This window comes from Watersipora subatra, chromosome 9, assembly GCF_963576615.1.
Source record: "Watersipora subatra chromosome 9, tzWatSuba1.1, whole genome shotgun sequence".
NCBI classification, from domain to species: domain Eukaryota; kingdom Metazoa; phylum Bryozoa; class Gymnolaemata; order Cheilostomatida; family Watersiporidae; genus Watersipora; species Watersipora subatra.
This window is the reverse complement of record NC_088716.1, coordinates 42,164,815-42,177,944: the sequence shown is the minus strand read 5'-3', so window position 1 is coordinate 42,177,944 and position 13,130 is coordinate 42,164,815. Positions and strand designations below refer to the sequence as shown.

General features: G+C 34.4%; 1 protein-coding gene across 1 annotated transcript in view; it reads left to right on the top strand.

Moving 5' to 3' along the window:
- Nucleotides 1-13,130, top strand: part of LOC137403626 (pre-mRNA-processing factor 17-like) — a 38,968-nt gene that overhangs the window by 404 nt on the left and 25,434 nt on the right. Inside the window, exons 2-7 of the mRNA XM_068089603.1 lie at nt 1,902-1,988; nt 2,243-2,372; nt 3,658-3,744; nt 7,615-7,769; nt 12,049-12,136; nt 12,535-12,749. Coding sequence (XP_067945704.1) covers nt 1,902-1,988; nt 2,243-2,372; nt 3,658-3,744; nt 7,615-7,769; nt 12,049-12,136; nt 12,535-12,749 — 762 coding nt within the window. The remainder of the gene's footprint in view (nt 1-1,901; nt 1,989-2,242; nt 2,373-3,657; nt 3,745-7,614; nt 7,770-12,048; nt 12,137-12,534; nt 12,750-13,130) is intronic.

Genomic DNA, 13,130 nt, shown 5'->3' with positions numbered 1-13,130 from the left:
AGGAGTCATGCCATACCTGCCAACTCTCACGCATTGGGCGTGAGACTCGCGCAACTGCCCCATGCCTCATGCATCTCACGCCCGTGTCCCGCAATTGTCTCTTTTACCCAAGCAAACCTGTTTTTTGCTCCAATCTTCAAGTAGTAATCATATACTTACTACTAATAAACAACTATGTATAAACATATTTGTGGCATTCTCATCTATCAATAACCTCCACGACATGTGGTTTCTATATGGAGTTATATTATCTTTTGCTGTGGTGTTTTTATACGCTATGAAAATTTACCCCACTTATCAAGTCTTCGCGTTTTCATTGCCCCCAAAATAGACTCTCACTCCTTTCCCCACTCCAGGGTTCGCAGGTCTGGTCATGCCTATTATATAAGCAAAAACATAATAGTCAACCTCACAATACATTGTACACAGCTTGACATGAACATTTAATTGAATTGAGCATTTAATGAAACACCTAAATAGAAATCTTTTTGAAACCCCAACACTAAAACATTTATTCAGATTAAGGTTGGCTATTAGCCTTTTTTAAAGAAAAAGCCTCTCGTCATTGTACTTAACACTTTGAGGAGTTATTTACGTAGTGCTGAAAGCCTACTTGTTTACTAATGGCAGTTTAGCATGCATCAGTTAAGCAATGTTTTATAGTAGTAGTCCAAAGTGATTTAGAATTGAATCAGCATAGTTCTTCAATGTACATATTGAAGAAATTGGAAAATTGAAGAACTGTACTGAACTAGCATTTCTAAGAAAGTAAGGTTAACAAAAAAATTGCCTACGTTTTGTTTCAAGAGATTCCTAATATGAGCTCATGTTTTGTATCTTTATTTGATTTAGAGTTATTCTCTCACATGAGTCACTAGGCGAATGCCCCGCGTTGCACCGGTATTAAAAAACAGCTTATAAACTGTGGCAGGTAATGTAGTTGTCTGCCAGTTGCCATTAGCCTGGCACATTGCCAATGACTGACTAATTTGAGTAAGCTACTATCCGTATTGCTAAACTTACTAATAAGGGCAAGCTTTAGTGACGTTGCGTAACGCAGAGTGCTATGCGTATTTTAATCGAGATAACAAGTCATATCGCGTGATCAATCCATTGCATCTTGCATAGCTCAGTTGATTAAGTTATTGCTTGGTAAATGAGAGGTTCTGAGATCAAACCCAGCATGAAGTGAGTCACTCATTCCTAGATTTTAATAGCTATTGCTGGACAGACCGAACGGCGGAGTTTGAGATTTATATATATATAGAGTACTAAATTTAGCATTGCCATTCATATAAATAAAAGAATTAGTTTTAGCACACTAAGAGAGGTAATGATTTTGAATTTTTTAAAGGAATGATATAAAGGAATGATATATCGGTAATGATTTAAAGGAGTAATATACTATGATCTTTTACGTAATGCCAGTAAAAATAATAATGATAGTGTAAATGATTCTTGAATTGTTTGCAAATGTTGTCATGATGTATTAATAATTGTATTTGTCATTAATACATCCTGACAAATACAATTTTGAATTATTACAACTTGTACTATACAACTCGCTTTGTATTAATTGATACCAGACATATAAGTTCGTGAAAAGATTAATTAATGTTATGCTGATTTATGAGTTTGACAAAACTTCTACTCATTTGCGGACAACTGAATTGGGGAGAAATAATAATATTGTAGACAAATAGAAAAGACAAATATTGCATGGACAATAGAAATGTGATTTAATGAAGCAGTTTCATTCGCTAGTTTTTCTGGTGAACCATATTGATAAATTGAAGTTAGACAAGATTAACTGACTATAAAAGAATGATTGCCAATGCTAATATTAGATACTTCCATTCATCGCCTCATCAGTATTTATATTCATCGTATCATCGTTGTAGGAAGATGTTCTTTCTGGCAAGCCTTTAGATCCTACCACCAAGGAGCTTAGATATAATCCAAAGGCTACTGAGCTCTATGCTCCTACAGTATGTTCACATTAGCTTGCAGTATTCTTTGTGATTTTTTTATTCTTACATTTGCTCATGGAATAAATTACATGCAAGAAAGCTGTGGTTTTTAAACTGAAAAAATTCTAAATTTCAAAATGTGCCCGGATGCATCACCATTTTAGTCAATGTTATTTCAGGCTTGTAGTCATTATACAGAGTTGGCACACCTAGTAAAGATTTAATGGTGTGTGTGTGATAGGGAAGCTGTTTGATAATCAGATATGTTGCAGGCTGGTCCTGAAAATCCATTTAAGACTCAACAAATGAAGGCAGTAAAAAATACTATCACTGGTTTTGCTGAACCATCACACGTCAGCCAGTTCCAATTTGAAACTCAGCGGCGTACCTTCCACAGCTATGGTGAGACATTCTATTACCTCCTGGGTTGGCTCTTACCAAAATATAGTTATGTAGATGATCAAAGCGCAAAGTTTAAACTTTTCGCATATTGACATATTGTACTACATTTCTTCTCTTAATGCCAGGTTCTGTTCTCATGAGCAGGTTTTAAATGAATTGGTCACTGATCCAGATGGTCTCGCATCAGCAATGTGGTACGGTGTTTCAAGGTCATGCCATTGTACTACTGTAGTGCATTGTTTCGACCAGTTTTCAGTATGGCCCTAAGGGAAGTGTGATAGGGGGAAGGATATGTATTTAGCAAAAATTGTTACCGAGCAGACAACTCTATTTTAATAGAAAGGAATTTATTTCATAAGCGGTATTAAGTCATTAGACACACTGCTCTTTGAGGAGTAGCAAACACAAAGTCGTACTGTTGTAGTTATCTACTCGACAAACTGAAGCATTTAATGCTACGGGCAGTTTCTGTCATTCGAATGGTTTTGTTAAAGATATTCTAATATTCATAATAAAAACATTTTATTACAAATACTGCAAGGGTGCCTTGTAATTGTCCCTCATTAATCAGTTACGTTTTGTTGAAGAATGTAAGTCTATTTGTGGTCACTGTCTATCAACAGCAGCAGTATGGTATAACCATTGCAATAGATCAAAAGTCAGCATAGATTAATGTCAGTTATTTGTTTTGTTTTCCTCAGACCTATTTAAACATTAGTAAGTCAACACTTGTGAAATTTCACATTTTTAGTTGCAGTGAAAATACAACAGCGAAGTTTTCTATTTTTTGATGTGTACTTAGTAATGTTTACTCGGCAATTAAAATGAATGTTTGTCAGCACTTAAAAGTTTATTAGACTAACAGCATACAGAGAGTCAAAAATATATTTGTTTTCTGCATAAGTACGATCATAAAAGTGTGATTACTCATATCACAGCTCCTTTAATTTCGCTTTCGTACCTTCTACAACATGTTTAGCACAAGTCTATTTTTTCTACCATGTATTATACATATTACACAGAAATCAATATTAATGTGATAAAAAGATTTCTAGGTAAAAGACCCTGTAACATTTGTTCAACCTCAAAAGGTAGAATATGAAAAAAAATTCCTACCATATAATTGCTTCCAACAATGATTGTGTCTAATCAAGTTGTGCTAATCAAAACAGTTTTAATCTTAAACAGTTATGTACAACAACTAGAAACAATCAAGCTAATGGTTTTCATCAGTGAGATAAGATCAGCCATGGTTTATTACCTAATGAAGTATATTTTTTTACAGGATACGCAATAGACCCCAGCGCCGACACAGCTGTGGATGATGGCATGCCTATTGTTGGTGATTTGAAGGCAGCCAGCGAAGGAAAGGGTAAGCCGTGTTACTAGAATTACGAAAGTACTGCAAATAGTTCAGAAGTTCATTGTCACCTAGAAATACACTCAAGAAGGAATGAGCTCAGAATGTTTCACTTTTAAAACATGATAAATCTTCTCAGCATATTAGCTTGTTGCCCTTTTTTGAATTTGAATTTTTGCCATTTTTATCAGGGTGTTCTTTTCCCTAAGTTTGCCACGCTTTGCTCCAATTCAGCATTGATCTTCTCAACTGATCACCTGAAGTCATCGGCATCAACTTTTTGAACTTTCATATCCTGTGAAAATTTGTCTGAGTCTCCAGTTTTAAAGTTTTACTCTAAAAGAATGGGCAATAAAAAAGTGAGATCCTTCGTTCAGGACTGAGTGGTTGTGGAAGAATATCTTAAGTTTGTTAGCTATATGAACATTTGGGCCATGATCACAGAAACCATGGTTAAGTCGAGATTGTAAGATTTAGAGTTATCTACATTAGCAGAAAGAGAAAATTCTCACAGTTATTTTGCAGAAAAATTTTGATTCTAGCTTTATTACAGCAGATTTTATGGTCAATAAACTGAATGCGCGTTAACCCTTAGTGCGAAAACATAGTTCCGAGAAAACTGGTGTTAAAGTTTGAGAAACGAAAACCAATACCCAATTTTGTTTACATTTCAAAACGTCATAGCAACCAATATCAAGAGGTTGTGATATTCATCTAGATTTCTGTGTTTCTATTCAAAAAATTATGCTGAATTCAAAAATCTAACCAGATTTTAGCTGGTTGTCACAGAAATAGCTGTATATTTATAAGAAACTGTATTACTTAATTTTGTAGATATTTTAAACGGCTTGGCAGTACTGCGATATCGGGCACAACCAAATCATCAGCAGACTTTAAAAAAGTAACAACAGTAACATATTGCACACCATCGGTCACTATATACTTCGATCTTGGAAATTCGAATAATTATTCTTATAATTAAATCTGATAATAATCCTATAAAATCGAATAATTATTCTTATGATTAAATAATGTAATAATCTTTTAAGAATTGTTAGGAAATTATCATCGTAATTCCCTTTACTTTTACTGCTTTTGACATCAGTTGGAACACCAAAGTACTGATTATAAGTGTCCAAAATGTCAGAGTTATCTTTAAAATCGGCAAAAAAGAAACGATTATATTTATCGGACGCCATTTTTCAGTACTTTCTGTTTAGCATAGCAATGATTTTAGGAGGGTTTTTCCGAGGGTTGAAGACTTCTATTGGCTAAACTGACTTCAGATTCAGAAAGATCACTCTTTGATCGGCCCAGATGCACGTGTTACAAAAATCGTTACCAATATTATAAATTTAGTTGGTGCAACTTCAAAGTCGGATAACTCAACGTCGTGATTTGCGACTTAACCATGGTTTCTGTGACCGCGACACATTTAGTAAAAAGGCCTTTTTATTAGGTATTTAGTATAATAAGTAGTCTCCTCAATCTCATATAATTCAAAGAGTGGATAACTACAGTATCTACCAAGAGTATTTTTAATATAAAATCAGGCAGCTTTTGGTGTGTTAAATAATGTTAAATATGTCATGTTTAGGCAGTAGGCTAAATATTTTTATATTTTAAAACAATTCCTCATTAACACATAAACTATAAAATCGGTTACTGTAATTTAAAAGGAGCTATTTGGTAATGTATTTAAGGATTATGCCATGTACATGTATTCTTCTGTCTGTTCGGCCCCCATATACAATGCACTACGGGTTACAATTGCCTTGTTATATAGTTTGGTCACCTTACAAATGTGGAATACGAGGTTTTTTTGACACTGCCATTCGACTTTTTTTTCGTCGTACAATATCAACAAAAAATTTTCTCGAAATTAAAATTTGGCAGTCGGTACACTGAATATGTTGAAATTCCTCTCACGACGTCTGAAAAAGATATGATGCTCGCTCTTTCTTAGTTCAGCGTTATTTGTTATAAGTTATAGTGAAAACGAAAACAAAAACAGATAGGAGATAAATTTTAGACGATGTTAAAATTTAGTTTTGTAAATAACATTCTAAAACTTAGCTTTAAGCACAGTAGACGCGCCTGCAACGTAAATAATCTATTCTAGGAACGTTTACGTTATAGAGATTTTACGTTATACGAACAGTAATGTACATGTAAATTGCCTAATCCGTTCCAAGATCTTTCCAAACTCATTGATCTGCCCCTTTGGCCAGACAAAAAGGAAAAATTAGACTTGGATTTTTTAATTTGTTGGCTGTACCGCAACTGCAGTATTATTAGTTTGCATCAACAACTTTTCTCTTTTATCTGATTAATTTCACTGGTTTTATAGACTCTGAATGCGCTAATTTTACAATAAGTTCATGGGGAATGCACATATTTGACATCTATTTACAACGATTTGTTTATTTTTTTCTAGAATGCAAAGTGTATTATGCCAAGTAAAACTGGTAACAAATATTTTATACGTCTACAATAAAGCAAAACCAAGAAAATACTTTTATTATAAAAAACTGTGTCTACCTGTTTGTCATCTATCTGTATCTAGGGGTCAAGGTTAGGATAAAAGATAACTATCGATGATACTCCAACTCATGACATTCAGATTGGTAGACCAACGCTATAACCCCTGCGCCAATCGATCGCCTTGAAGTATTTAGGAACCATTGTGCAACTACATGTTCGCCGTTTTGTCGACACATCTGACTATCTATCATGATGAACTAACATGGTCATGGAAGTTGTGTGTATAATAGATACAACGCCATACGTATGTCGTTTTTTCTTTTACAAGTGCGGCGAGATATGTTCCCATTCAAATCGATTTTGAGCACTTGCCCCGACTTCACACTTTATGTTATGTGGAATTGTTTATGCAGTACGAAGCAAAAACTTTACATAAGTTTTTAACGTATCTGGAATTTACGTTGTAGGAAGTATACGTTATAGAAGCATTTACTGTATGCGTTTAGTAAGCTAAATACGTTTCAGTAAAGCTCAATGTTTATGTTATACGTCTGTATCGAAGGTAAGAGCTCTCTACGGTTTACGTACTGCGCGTAATACATTGTAAGATTACTTTTTAATGCAGATCATAACCAATAAATACACTAAAGTTACTGTAGGTAACTATAGTTACTAAGGTTAATATACTATGCATTTGGTTACTAATTTTTAATATGTACTGTACACATATAAAATTTTGATGTTTAATGCCAACATTATCTGATGCAAACACCCCCTGTTTGCATTAGATATGTTGATAATAAATATGATATTAGATATTAGATAATAAATATGGGTTCCTATATTCCTCTATACGACATTTTTGCCTTACAATGCCGATATTGGAACGAATTAAAACCGTATGGTGGAGGTCCAGTAGCAATAAGTTGTCTCCTCTTGTCCACATGGTTCAAAGAGTGGATAACTATTGACCTACCATTTTCCTACTGTACAATTGAGCAGCTTGTAATAATTATGTACTGTTAAATTTATCGCTTGGTTGGGCACTGTCCCTTTATTGTTAATTTTTTACTTTTACTGTTTCAATCAATAGAAAAGGCTCACTGTTAAAGCCAAATCAGTGTTTAACAACTTTTTAAACACGGATGAGCCCGTTTAAAGATGCAGCATATCTTTTGTGTTCTGCTGCTTCGAGCCTCCTTCATCTTCTCCAGATGATATGCTGTTTGCACCGCTGTACGAAACCAATGAAGCTAAAGCTATGTTTAGATTTTATAATTGCATTTTATAGATTTCTTTTTGTTCTTTTACAGGTTTATAACATTTCAGCGCTCATACATGCATGTAGTAGAGAGTAGTGACATCCGTAAATGTTTCCATGATCTATTGATTATCTAGAGCTGACGGTCTTTGAAACAGCAAAACTGCGAGAAGGTGACAAGAGGAAGCGGCAGCGTAACGATGATGCTGGAGATGTGGAAGGTTACCTCGGACCCTGGGGCAAGTATATCGATGAGAAAACAACTATGGTACCTGACGAGGAAGAGAAAAAAGTAAGAAAGTTGGTTTGCTGTCTGTCAATGTTATTGCACATTTTTGTTGCATTTCCCAAGGCTCTTCTGAGTGTTTCCAAGGTAAGCAGGTTTTTATCAAAAACAGCCTTTAACAGTAAAAATCTTACTGGAATAGGCAACAGGTCAATGAGCAATCAGGGAACAGTGATTACTTTAGCTTGCGATGTCACCGGAAGGCACTATTGGCAGCCTTTTGAATTTGAGGGTTTTATATATGAGTACTTTCAGTAATTTATTTTTATTTCTTAGGAGGTATTTAAGACTCACAAATATGATAAGTTGTGGCCTGTTATTTATTCACTCTGAAGAGGCAAACATAGTACTGATGAAACATCACAGATGGGTCTGAACTTTTATTATAATACAATGTGAAAATTTTTCCCAAAATTTTAAAGTTGCTAAGACTGCTTTGACTTCAGGATATGTTCTAACTAATTATGTCATGAACAGCAAAAGACTTGTTTCAACTTTCATCATTCTTTCTAACTTCATAATGAAAAAGTGTTACAGTGTGTCCGTGACTCCTTTTTGCTGTTGTTTGTTGATGAATGTTTGATTAAAGTACTTTTTACAATAATAACATAATTGCATAAAATCATTGATTGATTTCCATGAATCCTGTTTAGTTTGAGCAAGCAATTATATTTTTATGGCGGAATCAGTTGCAGGGGTTGATGACTCCGACTAAAGTTGAAGATTAGTGATGATTTATCAAGATCTTTTACCGTTTTGTATATACGTAGTAGCTGATGAGATATTGGCAAATAATTGCATACAGCTTTAAATTTCATGTTGATATAGATTAAGCGAGCAGAAAAGTAAAAGGAAGACAGTGTTAAAACACTATTTATACCTTAATATAAACAAAAATCTGCACCCTAAAATACACACCTGCATAATCTGAAATACAAGCGCTGCGATTAAGCGAAGTACATATTGCACACATATGAGCTATATTAATATACTAATATACTAGCTGTGCTACCCGGCGTTGCCCGGCTATTAAAAATCAGCTTATAAATAATGAGAGGTAATGAGAGTTGTCTGCCACTTGCTATGAGCCTGGCACACTGTCAATGGATAATTTGAGTAGGCTTACTAATAAGAGTTATGTATTCTCATGACTTTGCGTCGGGATGGAGAGCTGTAGCGTATTTGCTCCCATATCACGACATATATTGCCCAATGAATCCATCAAGCTAGTGTGGTTGAATCGGTATGGTGTTGGCCCGGCGAGCCGGAGGGTCCAAGATCAAATCTTCTGCGATGCAGAATCTTTATTCCAAGATTTTAATAGCTACAACTTCACACGTACTCACATATCTACACACAAACTTTGGAAAAAATATATATAGAAGAAGATAGACGAATATATAGAAACGTATAGGATAGAGGGAATAAGTATAAAACAAAACTTACCCAAGCAAACGACAGTATTTCAGCTTGTTAAAAATTATAATATCAATTCGCTGAACAGATTCCTTTCAAAAAGCTTGTTTCTCTTTGTATTTTGCCGCTGTTGTTGTCTTCTTCGTTCCTTTGGAACATTATAATTGCTTAAACGAAGTCAGAAAGCCAGCTAGAATTTTACATTCATTTCTCAGTAAATGACTTCCATGTGGTGTATATATATAAATACATATTTCTATATATATATTCTACATGGAAGTAGAATGTTACTACATACTACTCATTGGCTCTCAGGAACCAAACAGAGTTTTGAAACCAAATATTTTTTTTGTGACTTGGTGGAAAGTATGAAGCAAATATATGTGAACTTTGGATGAAATCAGACAAAAATGTGGAAATGTTTTCTGCATTTTAACATACAAAAACAACGATAAAGAGGTATGTATTAATTTAGACAATTATATAATATATAAACAATATTAATATAGGACAAATAAAAATGGGTAAAATGTGTTACGGATTAGGAGTAGCAAGCAAAGCAGCAAGCAATCATTTTTAGTAGCAATAGCAACATACATGTAAGTGGTGAGATTTTTGTAACAAGAGATTAAAACTTATAAAAACGCATAAATTATTCATGAAATGTATAATTTATGTAGGTATAAAAACAATAAATGTACCATTCATACCTTGCACAATTGGTAATTGTTTGTATACCCAGTTTGTTAAAAATGGTTTGTTTGGTAGAGATATAGGTTGCCTGTGAAACGTATCGGTGTGAAATGCGGTTATGAGCTTTGTGATTTTGGTAATGAATGTTTTATTTGAAAGAGCATCTCATACTCTACTATTAGAGAGGCGTTAGATATTTACAGATTTAGAGAATGATATGCGAGTTTAGCCACCAAACCTATCCTTATAATGCCACCTTTATGTGAACGCCACCTCTAATAGAATGCCACCTCTAATAGAACACCACCTCTAATAGAAGGCCACTGTTAAAAGAATGTCGCTGCTAATAGAACGCCACTGCTAGTAGAACGCCACTGCTAATATAACGCCTCCACAGGAGAAGGGTTGAAAAATACAGTGCCACTCTTTAATTGATCGCCACCTCTACTTGGTTACCATTTTGACATTATTTGATCTTTATGAACCCATAATAGAAAGTGGTCAGTAAAAAAATCTCTTACAAAATAGTACTAATAATGACTCAGTTACATCAATAATAATTACCTAAATACTTCAATGCGAATTGATGAACAATGAGAATGCTTTTCAAGAACACCGTATGACGTAATAGTAGCCATTGTTATGGCGTATCGAAGTCCGTTTTCTAACGCCAAAGTTGCATAGATGTTTCTTTAAAACTTTGAAAACGACACCATCAAAATAATTAATAACCGTACCCATCTAATGTTTAACTCAAATTAGTTCCTTGTTTGACTCGGTCTGAAACTTTGACGTATATGAAGAACGGTTTAGCAAAAATGCTGTGGCCGGCAGCATCATTGTCGCTTCGCTTGAAGGAGAGTGCAAAGCATAGGCGACATTAGCATCCCTTCGCCTGTAAAAGATTTAAATTAATCTTCCCAAAATTCTGATGAGCTGGTCGAAAAATAAAGAGTCACCATCTATTTGAATCTCATCTTTAATACAACACCACTATAAGGGAGGGGTTGGAAAAATACAATGTCATGGCGCAAAACTAGCAGTTTTACGGTATATGTGTGATGTGGAGTTGGGAATTGAACAGCCCTCATTTGGCTATTTATCTTTGACTTGAAGGTTAAATTTTGATCACAATGAGAAATCCAGTTGAGTGTACTTGGTACTAATAAAGAAAATAAGACATAAATGTTGTAACATTGAAAAATGTAGTTTTCTTGATGTTCAATCAAGGATGTTCCATCCAAGTCACTTTGATTGTAACTCCGATCGTAACTTCAACAGTCTTAAGTGATCAAAACGTAGCAGTGTCAATTGTCGCAACTATTTATTAGTTGAATTACAACCAAACATGCACTCACATCATCTCAAGTGTTTGTAATGGTACGAAAAGATGTTTCTACTATGCCAATGTCAATCATTTCGTTAATTTGACGTATTATTAATTTCATAGTTTCTTGTAATGCAGCAAAACTTTAAATACTTCTTTAGTATATCGCAATGTTTGGTTTGTTTATAGAAAGACTAGCTGTGCTACCCGGCGTTGCCCGGGTAATAAAAATGTCTGGACAGAAAATTGATTTGTATTTAACATATAACAACATTTACTATTTTAACTTTCAAACTACATATCATGAGGGAAGTGTTTTGTGTAGTTTAAATAAATTGAGGGAAAAATGAAAACAACTGTAAAGGTTTTAAAACTTTGTCAAACAACTGTAACTTTCAAGCTATTAGCCTGGCACATTGCCAATGGAAAATTGCAGTAAGCTGCTAGACTTCTAATGACACTATTCCATGACATCGCGTCAGCATTGTTGTCCAGCTGCAATTATTCTAATAATAGCTGTAGCCAGAATGCAGACAGACATACGACATACAAACGGACATACTTTGAGAAATATATATATAGATAAACATTGTAGTTTTTATTCGACTTATCTTTAGAAGGATACTCCTGCTCAATTCTACCAAAATATAAGAATCTGTCCGCAACTTTGTAAACTCACAATTTCTCACGATAAAAACTCTAACCCAAGTACACAAAGTTGAAAAGTCAACAGCTGCAATATCTTTTGGTCATGTATTTAATAGATAATTTTTGCTCAGTATTCTGCTGTCAGAACAGCCAAGTCAGGATTACACTATAAGCTATAGTTATTCATTTTAATTTCTCAAGGTACTTGACGAGTTAGTCTCAAAGAGGAAGAAGAATAAGAAGATTGCTGAAGAAAAAGTAGAGAGCGAAGAGAAGACAACTATGCACTGTGAGTTATGCTTATATCTCATGTTCATACTGCATTATACCGCATATTCGTTAAAGAATAATATACGTTAAATAGTTTTTTCTTATTCATGAAGGAGAGCTAAACACTTTCCAAGATATAAACACTTTCCAAAATATAAGCACTTTTGGCTGCTTACAACATTATGGCTGGATACGGTAGCATTGCGTGTCTATTGCTATCAGATGTTCTATTGCTATCAGACGTACTATTTCTATCAGACGTTCTATTGCTATCAGACGTTCTATTGCTATGCTAGGTACACAAATGGTATCAGTAATTTTATTTTTTCATAAGTTTGATTGTTATGCATCAAGTAGTTGTTTTCTATAAGTTTGTTTGCTTTTAAAATATCTGTAGCGATTGGATTACAATTACAGTGAAGGAAGAGCATGACTATCAAGGTAGATCATGGATGCATGTGCCTCAAGATGTCGGAGTATCCCTAAAGGAGGACTCCATACCTGATAAGTGTTTCATTCCAAAGAGACTTATACACACATGGGCTGGCCACACCAAAGCTTTGTCAGCAATGCGTTGGTTTCCTGTCTCTGCCCACCTTTTGCTCTCATGCAGTATGGACTCAAAGATAAAGGTGCTTGAGTTTTTTAATGGCCTGTTGTGTTGTTAGTTTTGAGGTCTGAGCTAATCAGAGTTAAAGATAAATAATAGACGGTAATCTCACATCAACTGAATTTTAGATAATCTCTTTTTATAATCAGATTAACTACATGTCACAGGTTTTATATGGATTAATTTTAATCTTTTAGATTAATTATATAGTTGCTGCTAGACTCAGTTTAATATAATGTTGCAGGTAGTAATAAGCAACTAAATAATTGTTATGGACTGCGTTGAGGTTACCGCCCTTTACATCAGTGCATAAACTCGGTGAATATGCAAACAGTTACGAAACTATCAAATGTGTAGGCAAAACACCCTATCAATCCTTCAAATGATTTGAGAAAAGCTTTTA